The sequence below is a fragment of the Drosophila biarmipes genome, chromosome 3L, assembly GCF_025231255.1.
Source record: "Drosophila biarmipes strain raj3 chromosome 3L, RU_DBia_V1.1, whole genome shotgun sequence".
NCBI lineage: Eukaryota > Metazoa > Arthropoda > Insecta > Diptera > Drosophilidae > Drosophila > Drosophila biarmipes.
The window spans coordinates 11,438,606-11,453,577 of NC_066613.1; the positions used below are offsets into that span (position 1 = coordinate 11,438,606).

The 14,972-nt window shown below is 43.9% G+C and overlaps 3 protein-coding genes across 14 annotated transcripts; 2 read left to right on the plus strand and 1 right to left on the minus strand.

Moving 5' to 3' along the window:
- Positions 1–53: 53 nt before the first annotated feature.
- On the minus strand, positions 54–9,062 carry LOC108028333 (probable serine/threonine-protein kinase yakA). 11 transcript variants are annotated; one of them, XM_017100081.3, is made up of 11 exons: positions 8,955–9,062; positions 6,833–7,493; positions 5,690–6,577; positions 3,407–4,886; positions 2,490–2,665; positions 2,115–2,423; positions 1,721–1,858; positions 1,411–1,660; positions 1,072–1,355; positions 832–1,014; positions 54–776 (listed from the first exon to the last, which is right to left on the minus strand). In XM_017100081.3, exons 2-11 carry the CDS (start codon positions 7,454–7,456, stop codon positions 696–698), a joined length of 4,413 nt encoding a protein of 1,470 aa, XP_016955570.1. In that variant the 5' UTR covers positions 7,457–7,493; positions 8,955–9,062; the 3' UTR covers positions 54–695. The 11 variants fall into 11 exon arrangements, with proteins under 11 accessions (XP_016955570.1, XP_016955569.1, XP_016955567.1 ...); XM_017100080.3 differs by lacking the exon at positions 8,955–9,062 and adding an exon at positions 8,364–8,623; XM_017100078.3 differs by lacking the exon at positions 8,955–9,062 and adding an exon at positions 8,223–8,623.
- Positions 8,625–12,324, plus strand: LOC108028337 (probable deoxycytidylate deaminase). Of its 2 annotated transcripts, none has more exons than XM_017100088.3 (3): positions 8,625–8,767; positions 11,254–11,671; positions 11,939–12,324. In XM_017100088.3, exons 2-3 carry the CDS (start codon positions 11,258–11,260, stop codon positions 12,137–12,139), a joined length of 615 nt encoding a protein of 204 aa, XP_016955577.1. In that variant the 5' UTR covers positions 8,625–8,767; positions 11,254–11,257; the 3' UTR covers positions 12,140–12,324. The 2 variants fall into 2 exon arrangements, with proteins under 2 accessions (XP_016955577.1, XP_050742773.1); XM_050886816.1 differs by lacking the exon at positions 8,625–8,767 and adding an exon at positions 11,150–11,170.
- LOC108028336 (clathrin light chain) lies at positions 9,582–10,838 on the plus strand. The gene is made up of 2 exons (XM_017100086.3): positions 9,582–9,745; positions 9,861–10,838. Exon 2 carries the CDS (start codon positions 9,874–9,876, stop codon positions 10,543–10,545), a length of 672 nt encoding a protein of 223 aa, XP_016955575.1. The 5' UTR covers positions 9,582–9,745; positions 9,861–9,873; the 3' UTR covers positions 10,546–10,838.
- Positions 12,325–14,972: the final 2,648 nt, after the last annotated feature.

Here is a 14,972-nt window from a genome sequence, read left to right on the forward strand (position 1 = left end):
AAATATTTTGAAGTCTTTAAAGCAAGTACAACTAAGGCTTTTGCCAGTACATGTGATTTTCTTTCATATTTATTCAGGGAACTCTAAGATTCTAAAAATTCACAACTTAAATAAAATTCGCAAAACAAAGAATGTTAACTGAAAGGTTTGCAGTTCGACTTGTGAAACTAAGGCTAAAACTAAATATGTACAGATCTTATGTATAGTGATGATTAATGTTCCCTAACCACATTCGGTAGCGAAACACAATTTGATTGTTTGCGGGATTTTGGGGAGAACGATCCTCTTAAAAGATCCTATCAAATAAATGTTAATTTGAACTTTTGTGAAAAGAATGTTTAAGCTATTTCAACGCATAGAAATGTAACGTCTTCAAACTAATGAGTGGCGTACTACTCTGTTATTTAGTACTTCAAATTCCATATATATGTGTATATATAAATATAATGCGCGGCTATAGCTATGTGTATAGCTATTTACATGGCATGCACTATGCATAGTCCAAGAATAGACTTTATCTTAATCTTAAGGCCTACATAGTACAATATGTGTCTTGTGTCTGGTGTATAATAAAATAACAACTCATTGAGTTTATTGCAGCAATACGTGGGCTTGGCGTGTTATGTCCTAATGTCCAGCACTTGGATACGCGATCAGGAGTCTTCCTAGATTAATGGCTCCCGCTGATTATGGCTTTACTGCATGACCTCTCGGAAACGCTTCTGCCGCTCCAGACTCTCCACCTCGGCCCAGCAGTTGCGCATGTTACGGAACAGCTGAAAAGAATGCATATTAAAATCTCAGACACGAGTATGTCGTTTTAAGTTCTACCTCATCTATCCAATTGTGCTCGGCCAGCAGATCATTTAGGATTTCTGTTGACGTCTTCCCAGGGAACTGTTGCTGCTGCTCCGTCACCCGTTGCGAGCAGTTGATAAACAGATTGTACTTTTCGTGGGCAATCTTGTGGAAGAGATCTGCTCGAGCTGCGCAAATGCGGCATAGGACAATGTCCTGGAGAAAAAATAAAATGGATTATAATTATTTTCTTTAATAATTTTAGGTAATCACCTTCTCGTAAACTATGCGCGGATCCACGGGTATGGTCTGCATGGTGTTTGGATTATATGGCTCTCCGAAGAGTAGAAAACGCACAGCGATGCCTGGTTGATGGCAGCCGGCGCAGTTCTTTTGCGTTAGGTTGTTTTGTTCCCACTCGGAGAACACATGGCACTTGGGCCAGGTCTCGATGGAGGAGATTGTACTCCGCGTCCAAGGAGTGATGGCCAGCAGCTTGCGCTTGCAATTTTCCATGATATTGTCCACCACCCGCACGCTGCCCAAAAAGTAGTCGTCTAAAGAGAAACGTATATTTTATATCAACAATATTTGAGAATAAACCAGCCTTACCCTTTTCCCGCGTTATTTCCGAGAAGAAGCTTGGGTCGAGGGCTTGCGAGATCATGGTCTGAATATAGATCTCAAAATTGTCCCTGTACGACAGATAGTCCTCCATGATCTTCTCAATAAATTGCTCGGTATCATCGGCCAGCAGCTCAGATCGCATGAACTCGACAATTGTCTCGGTGTGGGAATGCAGCTGAATGCGCACTGGTGCTTTGAGGTAGAGTTTCTTCGTTTCGAGATTCCAAGAGGCATACTGAAATTCAGTTGATTATTTTTTTATGGCACAATCATATTAGACTGTTATTAAGCCCACCTTTGACATGTTACGATAGAAGGTTTTTCCGTTTTGGCGGAAGGGTTCGTACTTCTGCAAAATGCACTTAGAGTCCACCTGCCAAATGGTGGGCCAGTCGTTCACAAGATCCGATCGCAGAACTATAAAGTCGCCCGTCTGAAATGTTGACAACTAGTTTGAAAATATTCTCAAAACTTTTTAACAAAATAACTCTGAACAAAAAATTCAAACTTAATAAATTCCAATTAATTCTGAATTAAAATATTAAGTGCTCCTGTTTTAGGATTTAAACTTGAAGTCTGTTCATATCAGTAGTTTTTTTTATCATACTTATTTTAACTTTTTTTTTTAACTCTAAGCGTTACCCATGACGTTAAAAAATAAAAACCTAAAATTCAATACTTTAACCTACTTTAAAGTTCTCTGAGTTGGCAGCTGTGCCCGATGATGCACTGGCATAGCCCACATCCGCCACTCCGGACATGTTCTGCTGCGAATTGTAGCCAGATTCGCCGCCACCGGATAGTTGTTGCACCTGTTGCTGCTGCTGTTGTTGCTGATGGTGTTGCTGGCTAACCTGCATCTGCTGCAGTTGCTGGTGGTGTTGTTGCTGTTGTTGTGGTTGTTGCAGTTCTGAGGCATGGTCGTAAGTGTTCTTGCGGGGTGTGCCCTTCGACCGACGAGCTAGCTTGCGCTTCCCATAGCCCTTGCCGTCGTCGCTCTGCGGGTGAGGAGGGGAAAGGTGGTTTTGAGACAGTGGTTACGAGACCGGAGGCGAAACACTTACGTCTTCCTCCTGCGGAGTCCACACGGGATCCGTATCCGAGTCGGTGAACTCCTCCGGCTCGCCGACGACTCCGGTGTCGCCGGCGACGGCACTGGAATTCATGAGCATGGCATGCATGCTGCTCTGCTTGGCCTTGCGGGAGCATTGCTCCCGACGCGGCGGCACACTCAAGGGGTCTGTGGAGAGCACAAAAGTGGGTTAGCAACATTGAACTGGACATGGGCAAGCCCCGGGCTACACGAACGGAACGGGACGGGATCCACAACAACGACATCAACATCAACAACAACTAAACAACACACCAGCAACACCATTTCCCACGGCCATGGAACACCAGCACCAGCACCTCGATCGGAATCGGCACCGGATTTCTGTTCCGTCTTACAAGTACAAATAATAAAAATACACGGTTTATTTGGGTTTTTGAAAATTAATAATATTTGTTCTTCTCGATTTCATCTCAAAAATACTTCATACTTTTGTTCATGGGATTCTCCTTTTGTTTTTGTTTTTTTTTTGTTTGCTCTTTTAACAATTTAAAAGTTAGCGTTTTCCTTTTGTTTTTTTTTTGATGTCATTATGGTTGTTTTTTACATATACACACCGTCCAAGGGTCTAAGAGTCGCTAGTCTGTCTGGCTGTCTGTCCGTGTGGTGTGGGTGGTGGTGGTGCTGCGTGGGTGGGTGGTGCTGCTGCTACTGGCGGCCGCTAGTGCTGCCAGGGCCACAGCAGGTTTATAAAGTGATGAGGATTCGGCGCTGGTGCTGGCGTCGGCGTTGCTGAATTCGAATTCGCTGTTGCATTCGCGCTGGCTGGCGTGTGGTGGTGATTGTTGTTGTTGTTGTAGTTGTTGCATGGCGTGGAAGTAGCGATAGTGGAGTGCTTATTGGTACTATGCTGTTGGTCAAGTAACATACCTTGACCCGCTCCAGCTGTCAGTTGGGCGCAATGCTGCTGCACAAAGTGCTGGCCGCTCATCGATTGTTGCTGCTGTTGCTGTTGCGCCTGCTGTTGCTGCTGGGCGTATGGCCGGAAGGAGGTTTGATCCCCGGGCTGCTGGATCACCGACGACGAAGGTGCGGATTCCGCCGCGGCTGCAGCAGCCACCATTTGGGCATGCGGACGCTTCTTGGGGAGTATTTGCGTCTGCGAGAGTATTTTGATGCGATGCCCATCATCGCCCACGAGCCCTGCGAGTCCATCCACCGCCTGGCCGGCATCCCCCGCCGACTGCGTTGCCTGCGAAGTGGTCGGTTCGTCGCCACCGCTCCCAGATCCTTTGCCTTTCCGCTTGTACGGAGCTCGTGGGTAATTTAATTTCCGTGATGGCTTCACCACCGGCGGCGGATCGTCGTCTCGCTCGCCCTGCAGAAACTTTAGATAGCTGTCCATGAACTGAGTCTTCTTCTCCCCAATCTGCGTGCCCACGCTGACAGGCTTGGGAGCAGCCGGACTGTACGTCGTGGCTGCACTTGCGCCGCTGGTCGAAGGCGTCGCGGGCGTGACCACCGAATGGCCATGCCCATTATTGGCAGCATGCGAATTGGGCGGGCAGTTCGATGGCTCCGGAGAGGGAGTCTTGTTCGGATTACGTATGCCAAAGTTGGTGTTATTCGTGGAGGAGTTGGTTCCGCGCCCGTTGCTGGACAGTGAGTTGGAGTATCCCTGCTTCGGCGCAGCTGTGGCGTCGGCCAGAAAGTCCAGTTCCTCCTCGATGTTAGGCACGATGACCTTGTTGCTGGCCGCTGCTGCTGCCGCCGCCGCTGCGGCCGCCGTCGCCTCCTCCTCCTGCTGCTGGGTGGCCTCGTTCTTCTCCTGTCGCTGCTGCTGCGCCTGTTGTTGCTGCTGCTGCGTGTACGCCTGCTGGTGCTGCTGTTGCGTGTAGGCCGCCTGCTGTTGCTGCTGCTGTTGTTGCTGCTGCTGCTGTTGCTGCTGCTGCATGCAGGCCGTGTACTGGGAGGCAATAGGCTGGGGGAAGGCAGGATAGTATTGCGCCAACTGGGTCAAGTGCGACTGGGCCTGCGAGGACTGCAGGTGGGCCGGCTGCGGCAAGTGCTGCTGCTGTTGCTGCTGCGCTTGCTGCTGCTGGTGCTGCTGCTGTTGGCTCTGCTGCGGATATGTGGGTATGTTGATAGTGGCCGCCGGCGATACGGACGCCGCATTGTTTTCCGTCTTGAGCGGAGTGTTCCACTTGCTGTTGAAGTCGTAGTACGTGTTCTGCTGCTGCTGTTGCTGATTGTGCTGCTGCTGCTGTTGCTGTTGCTGCTGCAACTGGTGATGCTGCGGCTCCTGGGGACTGCGCACATTGCCGTAGTCGCTACTGCTGGGGATGAGCGTTTTCTTCGGTTGGCGCTTGCGCGGAGTCTTCGCTGGCTTCGGCGGCGGCTTCACCTCCTCCTGCAAGCAAGTGTCGAAAGAAAGTCGATTAGAACACTCGGCATCAGCAAATATAATAAGCGGACAGCACACTATCATTAGCTTGGACATTGGGACACTAGAAACGGTTGGTAGACATGTACACGGGCTGCTTCCTCAGTATTTTATGGGGGCTTAACAAATGGGCTTCGAGCGACAATCGCGGTTGGGTTCACCCTCAATAAAAATTTGATCATACCATTACAACATAACGTCACAGTTCAATGTGGCCACAGGACTTTCAATTAGAGAATTGTTAGCTGTATTTGAAGCAGTTTTCGTTAGACTAAACAGAATAATTCCAATAAAGCATATAACAAAAGGCCGAAATTAAAAAGCTTTCACCACAGGGATTGATCGTAAAGTCATGCATAATATTAGACTACATTAGAAACGGTTTAAAGGAAAGAGATCATAACACATAAACAAAATTTATTTATATTATTAATAGTTAATAATAATTTTGTTGAACAAAAATAAATGAACCCTACATTAATTTGCCTTCCTATTAATGAGCTTTAATATTGTGTAACCAAATAATGATAAAAAGACACCTAAACCAAAACTGTTTAAAAATAAAGGGATATCATTACATTTACTTTTAATGATAGAAAATTAAAAATGTTTTACATACATATTTTTAGGTAACAGAATGTAGTAGTAGTAGTCTTTTGGGTTGGCATATAAATTAAGAAAAAGAACGAAGAGCAAATAAAACAAAGTATAGCCAGAACACAAACAAATTAAACAAATAGAAACAGAAATAAAACAAATGACATACAAACCTTTGGCACTACTTGAATCTGTGACGCTAAGTTGCCCGCCGCCGGCGACATGATCATGTTGGCCACCACGTGCTGGCGCCGCCCAGAGGACTGGGATTGGGTTTGGTTCTGGTTGTGCTCCTGCAGCTGCAGTTGCTCCCCATCGACCACGCCCGCGGGATAGAAGGTTTGCTTAATCTCCAGCCCAGGCGGGAGGTTGAACACTAGATTTTCGCCACCACCGCTGACGTCTACTGTCGATGCCTCGTTGGCATATTCCAGCTGGCGCTGCTCCTGCTTCACCTGCAGCTGCAGCACGTTCTTGATATCCTCCTGCCCCGCACCGTCGTCCTCCAGCTTCGTCCAACAAATGTTCTGCTGGTGCTGTTGCTGCTGCTGCAGGGTGCTTTGTATCACAGATGAATAGGCCACAGTGGTGGGCGCGGCAGTCGCAGACGATCCAGCGCCTGCCTCCGACCGCCTTTGTACCGGGGACGCCGTCTTGTAGACGATCACCTGGGCCTGCGGTGTGCTGACCACGTCCACGGCATGTAAATTCGTAATGGGCGATCCATCTGCGGAGCTCAACGCCGGGCTCGCATATTGCGCCGGATAGGATCCCGCCGGAACTGGCACTGCCAGCGGCACCGGACTGCCGTCCTGTTGCTCGACTATTGTCGCTCGAAACGCCTGGCCATCCTTGCGCGTCACCTTGACCTTCCGGCCATCGATCATGTAATAGGTGTCCGGCTCCGTGTCCGCCTCGACGATCTCCTGCTGCAGTTGCTGCTGGAGCTGCTGCTGCTGTTGCTGCGCCGCCTGTTGTTGTTGCTGCTGCTGCTGTTGTTGCAGTTGGATCAGGTAAATCGAGTCGTTGTAGGCTTTTAATTGCTTTTCCTGCTTAATTTCCTACAGCGCACCGTACATAGATTGAATCGGAATCGGAAAGTGTTTGGTTTGGGTTTGATTCGACATAGAGAGAGGCTAGACCTTAGTCTAAGCTTTAATGTTTTGATTAGGGGGGATGTTATGTTAGTATGCGAGAAATGCGATAGAACCTGCGGGGGTTTTAATGAGCGTGTGTTTGTGTGCTTCCCCAGAAGCGGGTTTACTGAGAGTACAGTGATCTGCAAGCCGAACGAAAAACAAAAGAATCCTACTCACCACTTTGTCGGCCACCAGGTTGAGCTGTTGCTGCTGCGCCTGCTGCTGTTGCTGCTGGGCCTGTTGCTGTTGCTGTTGCGCCTGCTGTTGTTGCTGCTGCTGCTGCATGGCCAGGAAGGTGTTCGATATCATGTTCGGCGTGTTCCATGTCAGCGACGTCGACGTCAGCGCCACCGTTGTGGGCGAGGGCGATGCTCCACTTGACGAGGAGTTCTCCCCGTAGTAATTCGAGGCCACATTGTTGACCACAGCGGCCGCTGCCGCCGACACAGCCGCCTGGTTCTGGAACGAGCTGAGCTGCTTGTCCAGCGAGCTGGGTAGCTGCAGCTGGCGGTGTGGCGTGCTGACCGCCGACGAGGCATAGTGGGCGGGTTTTGGCTGGACACTGGCCGCCGCCGCATGGTGGTATATCTGCTGGAATACTGGGTTGTAGCTGCCAATCGGCGAAGGAGGCACAAAGCTGCCACCACTGGCGGCTGCCGCATTGAAGCTGGCGATGCTGGCGGCTGTGATGGTGGCCAGGTGCGGGTGCTGGAAGTCCTCTGCTGTTCCTCCAGAGCTGCCGGCGCTGGCGGGCACGATGCGGTTGTAGGCGTACGACCAGGGACTGGAGTTGGGATCCATGGTTGGCTTGGACTCTTCTACTGCTGTTGGCTGGTAACTGAAATAAATATTAAATTGTTAGTGGGTTTGGAATATAAAATAATGACTAAAACTATCTCTTCCGTTCTTGCCCAAAAAACCTTAAAATAGTTGCATTCTTCTTTTTATATATCAAAATAATACTTTATTTTACAGATTCCTTTAATAGCTGTTTTTGGCAAAAAAAAAGTTGTACTTTAAAAACTCCTATTGTGACTTTTAAAAAATTATAAAACCTAATTTTATAACGTAAAAATTCTTTATAAAATTATTTCTTTTCGCGCCATTAATAATAAGAGATAAAATAATTATATTTTTATATTAATTACTTTACAAGCTAATTATGTCCTGTTCAATAATGGCGCCAATAATAATAGTAATATTTTAAAGCTCGGTTTTTATAAAAATCATACTTTTTTCCAAGTTGTAATAAAAAATATTAATATTGACTTCCAAAATAAAATGTTCATTAGCTACATTTGTTTATCCTAATGTTTTTGTTTTGAAAAACTAGCATCTTTGCAAAAGATTGTGGTACTGAGGCTGAAAACAGGAGCTGGGGAGTTTGTTTCCATACTTTTTCGCACTCATTGTTTCCCCCTACTTTTTTCTTGTATCCCTTTTGGCCACGATGCGCTTGGTTCCCCCTTCAAAAAATTTGGCGTCTGTAGTTTTTTGTCTTGGCGCTCTCCTGCAAATGCGCCCGCATTTTTGCGCGATCCGGCGATAGTGGTTAATTGGTGCTCACTTTTACATTACAAATGCGTGGCCATCACACTGGCCGGGCTTTAGGCTGTTTTTGGTAGTGTTTTTCTGGCTAGGAATAGGATTTTTTCCCGTATTTTCCGCTTGTACATATATGTATCCATGCACACAAACACATACTCACACACACGGGCGTACATGCGTGCGTGTTGGAAGATAGTCACTAACTTTTTAGACGTTATAGAATCGGAACTGTCGGTCTGCTCGGGCCCAGCATTATCTTCACATCGGACTGCACAACGCTCCAAGTAGCACGAGCGGTTTTTATGTTTAATTTCGGGCGCAACGTTACGTTTTTTTTAGACTCGGTGCATAACTTTTTTGTGGATGAAACACTCTCCAAAATGGCCGCTCTGCTGCCCAGTGAAAAACGAACTACTGGCTCAGGTGAATGATGCCAGGGCGAACTAGTTCACCGGTTCGCTGGCTCGCGCGGCGAGTGTTTGTGTTTGTATTGCCGTCGTCGTTGCATTTTGTCTCCGTTATTGTTTGAAAAGTACAGTGACTTTCGTGTTTCTTGTCGCACAGGTTAGTGTTCTTCCCAATTTGTTGTCTTATTTTGGACAATATCACAACCATGAGCTTGGCACCTAATTGAATTCACATGTGCTGTGCTGCGCCATAGTCACAAGTGTTGTATAATACCCTTTTCATTAAATCTTCAGTTGTTTCGGCTGCTGTTTACCATGAAATAGTTACTCTGCTTAATATTTACATTTTATGATCATTGATTAAGGCACATTTGACTTAGTATAAACAAATTAATCGCCACTCGGCTCCAAGCTGTATGCACTTCAATCGCGCGCAATCTAACACTGTCCAGGTGGAACTAGTTGATTTTAAACACCCAGTGAGCAATTAGCGAAATTTCAAGAGTACGATAATAAATCTTTACTTGTAAGATACTTACAGGAATTAAATTAATTTATGTTTACAATTAAGCAATATTTAAGTAGTTATTAAAATATAAGCAAACAAACCACCCCCACTAGCGCGTTGTTCAACACTATATTTTTACGAACCCCAGTGCTCAATTTGAATATGCTCATGTAAAATAATGCAAATACAAAATTTATTTACAAATAATTTAGAGAAAAGCAATTATCATCTGTGTGTTGCAAAAATATACGTTTTTCTCAAAATAGTATACATATGTGGCAAGAATCCAGTTAAATCGGTGCTGGCTATTAAAAGCCACTTTTTTGCCTATTTTGAAGCTCCTTTCCAGGATTTTCCAGTTTTTGGTAAATATATTTTTAAATAGCAATTCAAGTTTATGTCCCAACAAAGCCATCGCTTTGCGATAGGTGCAACCTTTCCCAGCACTGGTCGCGCGGAACCAGTTCGATAACTTCTGTTTTATTGTTGGTTCACTTCACTTACTAATGACAGTCATTTTACGTATTCATTGCTAAAAGAAAACTGAAAAAATAGATTTGCCCGAATTTCCGGTTACTCATCCGCCCACACCGATCTTCATTTAGGCCCAACCGAATCAAAGGAGAGGTGCGTAGTGCCCAGGTGCCGAGGAGCCAGTTGGAAAATCGCCCGCAGCTGGCTGCTCTGCGTACGTGTAAATCTGGGTGAGACGCCCACTAAATTGCAATCACAACATTTCCAGAGAGCACATCGCCATGGACTTTGGAGACGATTTCGCTGCCAAGGAGGAGGTGGATCCGGCGGCCGAGTTCCTGGCGCGCGAACAGTCCGCTCTCGGTGATTTGGAGGCGGAGATCACGGGGGGATCCGTTCCAGCTGCTGCTGCTGCTGCATCCACAGACGATGGTTTGGGGGAGCTCCTGGGTGGGGGAGGCGCCACCACTTCCGATGGCGATCTTCTCTCGGCAGGCGGTACCGGCGGTCTGGAATCCTCCACGGGCAGCTTTGAGGTCATTGGCGGAGAGTCCAATGAACCCGTGGGCATATCCGGTCCACCCCCCTCCCGGGAAGAGCCCGAAAAGATACGCAAGTGGCGCGAGGAGCAGAAACAGCGACTGGAGGAGAAGGACATCGAGGAGGAGCGGAAAAAGGAGGAACTGCGGCAACAGTCCAAGAAGGAGCTTGATGACTGGCTGCGCCAGATCGGCGAGTCCATATCGAAGACCAAGCTGGCGTCCCGCAATGCCGAAAAGCAGGCAGCCACCCTGGAGAACGGCACCATCGAACCGGGCACCGAGTGGGAGCGCATAGCCAAGCTGTGCGACTTTAATCCCAAGGTGAACAAGGCGGGCAAGGACGTCTCCCGCATGCGATCCATCTACCTGCACCTCAAGCAGAATCCCATCCAGGTGCAGAAGAGCACCTAGGTAGTTTTAATTAAGCACTCGCCTAACCACACAATGAGTTGAATATGAAAATTATTATTGAAAGTATTCGCTGTATATTCCAATTTATGATACATAAAATATTATTATTGCTGCTGAAACATAGCTGCGATCATCGTTTTGTCTAATTAATGCAATAAAAAATGTGCACACAGTTGTCCCGCTTTCCTTGACTATCAAATACCCATCACACAAAAAATACAAAGAAAAACTGGACATGAAAAAGTTAGGGAAAAAGAACAAATGAAAAATAAAAATGAAGATACGACAACTAACTGAGAATGCTCTTTTGTTTTATAAATCAATCTGGGCTCATAGTATCCGGTTTTCGTGTTAATAAATATAATATTACATTTTAAAATGCATTATCAAAACCAGTTCTATTTAATGCCTTCACTGGCCTTATCGCTAAAGAAACTGCCACAATACATATAGAATATTTTACCCATATATTTGTGTTGGAAATGTCAATGGAACTTATGTTTACGTATCACATTCATTGAGTAGATTATGAGAATAAAAAAAATTGAAGCCAAAGAATTAAGTTGTTGTGATTTCAGTGTTCCCGAGATTTATTCATACATACATATATTTATGAATGAAATGAGTAATACATAGTTGCCGAAAGGAATCGCTTTTTGCACTTGTTTAAGTACTTCAAACTAATCAGCTTTCTTTACTTATTTCCAGAAAAATGTCAGAGCAAATCTCCGCTCTAGATGTAAGTACCCAAAGGACTGAGTCGCCTGAGAACCACAAGCGAAAAGACTACCTGCACTGGGATGACTACTTTATGGCCACCTCCTTGCTCTCCGCGAAACGAAGTAAGGATCCCGTGACCCAAGTTGGTGCCTGCATCGTGGACTCACAAAATCGAATTGTGGCCATTGGCTACAATGGATTTCCCCGAAACTGCAGCGACGACAAGTTTCCGTGGTCAAAGGCTCAGAAGGGCACACAGGAATTCGATCCTCTGGAGGACAAGAAGATGTACGTGGTGCATGCGGAGGCTAACGCGATCCTCAATAGCAACGGAATGAGATTGACTGGAACGCGACTCTACACCACTCTCTTTCCCTGCAACGAATGCGCCAAGCTCATCATACAGGTAAGATATAAATATGTTATAGACTAAAACTTCTTTTAATTTTTTTTGTTAGTCAGAATATTTATTAATGGAAAAACATAAGATTATTTTGTGAGATGGGATTTAATATTATTCTGACGAAATTGTAACTACACTCAGGGAAAAACACAGTGCTAAAATCAAGTACAAACAATCTTAATTTAAAATATAAATAAATACATCTCGGTTACCCAGTCTTGGCAAAAATACCTATCTGGTTTTTTATCTGCTCTAAATTTCCCTTTGCAGGTGGGCATTGCCGAGGTTCTTTATTTATCCGACAAGTATGCAGAGAAACCCACATACCGGGCCTCCAAGCGGATGCTGGATGCAGTGGGAGTGGCCTACAAACGACATCTTCCACAGCAAAAAAAGATCATCATAGATTTTGACAACCTTCTTGATGAGGATCCGAACGCATCGCTGGAGCTTAACGGCCTTCACTTATGATAAACTAAAACCGTTTTTGACCATACTTAAGAGCCCAAATTTTTTAAGTCAAATTGACGATGTTATTTAAAACACTTAGACAAATTTTGATAAAAAGGTGCAAAATGATTTATAAATTATTCATGTATACCAATTATTATTTAAATCCAAAATAAAGTGTCTAAATAAAATCATATAATAAATGACGCAATTTGTTTCTGGATATTCCTAAAACTCAAAATACTCGTTTCGGAATAACATATTTATTTTTTAAATGATATTTATATTTAAATTTGAAATAATTAAATGTTAATATTGATACTTTGTTTTAAAGGAAATATTTTAATTTAAATAGTTTCACACCTTGTTTTTAATACGAAAAAATTCGAGTATGAATTGTGATGAATTTAATTAACTTTGTTTTAAATATAAAAATAGGGCATTTTAGCTTTTGTTTTAAATACAGTTTTGACACTTTTTTTGAATATGAAAACATATAAATGAAAGGTCTATGAAAAATGAAAATAATTAAAAATATAAAAAGTTGTATATAGTTATATTTATATAACTCTATATAGTTATATTAGTATTTCCTGCGATAAAAAGGGGTTCACTTTCGATAATTGGCCTTTTAAATGTAGAGGCTAAGACATACACAGGTGTCTGCGCGATGAATGCGGTAGCTTTATTTCAAAGTACTGGCTGCTCTAAGGCTTTAAATTTCTAAATTCGAAAATCATATACATAATTCATTTATGAAGACGATAACCATACAATTGGAGCTTTTTAGAAATAACATAAGAATTTAATTCTTAAAGTGGTGCTCCTGCCCTAGAACATTTTATTGCACCAAATGCCAAGGACCTTAAAAATTCTGTTATTGCGCTACACATTACATTAATTAAGTTAGCTACTTTTGAACTTTGATGTTGTTTGCTAAAATTTCGCATGTAGTCCTTTAAAAACTGGACTGAGCAAAATGTTTGTGGGATGTTTTTAAATGGCATGCCAGCACGAAGGAGCTCCCACCTGACCATCCAAGCCATTCAGGTGAGAGTGGCGTGTGGCCAACCGGCCATTAGTACAGAATATGCAAAACAGTGCGCGGAACCGGATGAGGATACCAATAGGAACAGCGCCGAGGACACGCGACCTTTCGGAAATCCACGAGTGCTTTGTACTTGCCTCCCTGCTCTTCTATCTGAAGGCTGTATTCGAACGTGTCTTTTGGATTCAATATCGAGGGACAATGTAAATACTAGTTACATGGCGATGATGGGTGAAAGGAGTAACAAGGTAAAGCAAAGAAAAAATATAGAACTGCTTGAAAGGAAGTCGTTACATTCGAGACTATAATAATAAGGGAGATTTTATTTAAATGTCAAGTGTATCCCTAAACAACAAAGCTGATACGTCATTTTAAAGCACATTTTAATTGTTCCTTATAAAGTTAAAGAGTAAACTAAACTATTCGACAAACTAAAATCCTTTTGACTTAAACTTTCCAAGAAGAGAATGTCTGAAGAGGAACTAATCTTGGGACTCGGACGACTAACTAATCCGTAACTGAATCGACATGTATGGGAACCATTTCGAATTTTCCCAGCCAGTTGAAGGGGACGTATCCGTGGGCGGATTAGTTTCTGAATGTCTACCTTCATCTGCGCCGGGCTTGTTTGTATTCAAGGAATGCAGAGAAAGTTTACCTATTGCAGCGGAAACTTGTATCGCACGCACCTTCGCTAACTGAATTCGAAGTGGGCCCGAGCATTCCGTAATCACTAATAGCGGCCCTCCCAGGACCTTAATTGCCATTAAAGTTAAAGCTCCTCCGGCTGCCGAGAACCCAAAATCGGGTCAGTGTGAAGGAGCTGGGGACAGCCCTAATTTTCGGTTTCTTGAATTTCAGCTACAAAGTCCCCTTGGGCCGCTGCCCAAAATCACACCGAGTGGCCAACTGAAGGCTTGGCGGCCCTTGGACTATCCATATACATGTTCATGTGGGACAGAGGCCGTGGAGCCGACCAACTAATCAATACACAAGAAAGGAACCAAAACAAAGCTCTTCGTTGTGTTTGGGTATTTCTAAACATTTCAAAAGAATCCCCAGAAACAAGTGTTTGTTGTTTGTTGGTGGGAACCTACATTCCTAATAATATATGGTCATCAAACAGGTGTCACAAAAGTAGGCTGATATGGCAACAGAAGGAAACACTTTAAGGAATTTAAAATTACATTTTTTCTAAAGTTTTTTATACATCTTTTATAATATTAGATTTACTTAATGTGTAATTTACATTTGTATTTTAATCCTTCAAAAATATTGTAAATATGTACCATAACTTGCTCCCTCGTACACGAGGCGAACTATAGAGCGCTTGATAACACTAAGATCTATAAACGACGTTGGTTCAATGATTATTTTGGCGGTAAGTGTAAAATTAACATGGTGGTCTTTTGCAAAGGAACGTCTTTAATCTGGAAAAAGTCAGACCTAATGGCTTTTTGTTGATTCCTCTTTTTAGTCTGTTTTTTTCTCTTAACCATTCAACACAACCGGCACGTCTGGTTGAAGTTTTAGCTGAAGATGCATATCATAAATTCGAAATGCAAACATGAGGGACGTTATCAAACTTGGCATCTTTGGATTAGCAACGCGGCTGTGCCCGCTCTCTTAACTACACACAGAAAAAATTGAGGGTTCATGAAAAAAACAAAATTTAAAGGTCAATGAAGACTACATTTTTGGCTTTGCACCAGTTTTATATGTTAAAAATGTTCAATATAAATAAATATTTTTTAAACCCTCAAGGTTTAGGATTTAATTAAATATAGAATATTTTCTGAATGTTTA

Excerpts from the sequence above, each read along its gene's own strand:
- LOC108028333 (XM_017100081.3), bottom strand. The coding sequence starts at position 7,456 with ATGGATCCCAACTCCAGTCCCTGGTCGTACGCCTACAACCGCATCGTG. Across the intron at positions 6,578-6,832 it reads ACCTGGTGGCCGACAAAGTG|GAAATTAAGCAGGAAAAGCA; the intron begins GTGAGTAGGATT and ends GGTGCGCTGTAG. Across the intron at positions 1,356-1,410 it reads GGAAATAACGCGGGAAAAGG|ACGACTACTTTTTGGGCAGC; the intron begins GTAAGGCTGGTT and ends GTTTCTCTTTAG.
- LOC108028336 (XM_017100086.3), top strand. The coding sequence starts at position 9,874 with ATGGACTTTGGAGACGATTTCGCTGCCAAGGAGGAGGTGGATCCGGCG.
- LOC108028337 (XM_017100088.3), top strand. The coding sequence starts at position 11,258 with ATGTCAGAGCAAATCTCCGCTCTAGATGTAAGTACCCAAAGGACTGAG. Across the intron at positions 11,672-11,938 it reads GCGCCAAGCTCATCATACAG|GTGGGCATTGCCGAGGTTCT; the intron begins GTAAGATATAAA and ends TTCCCTTTGCAG.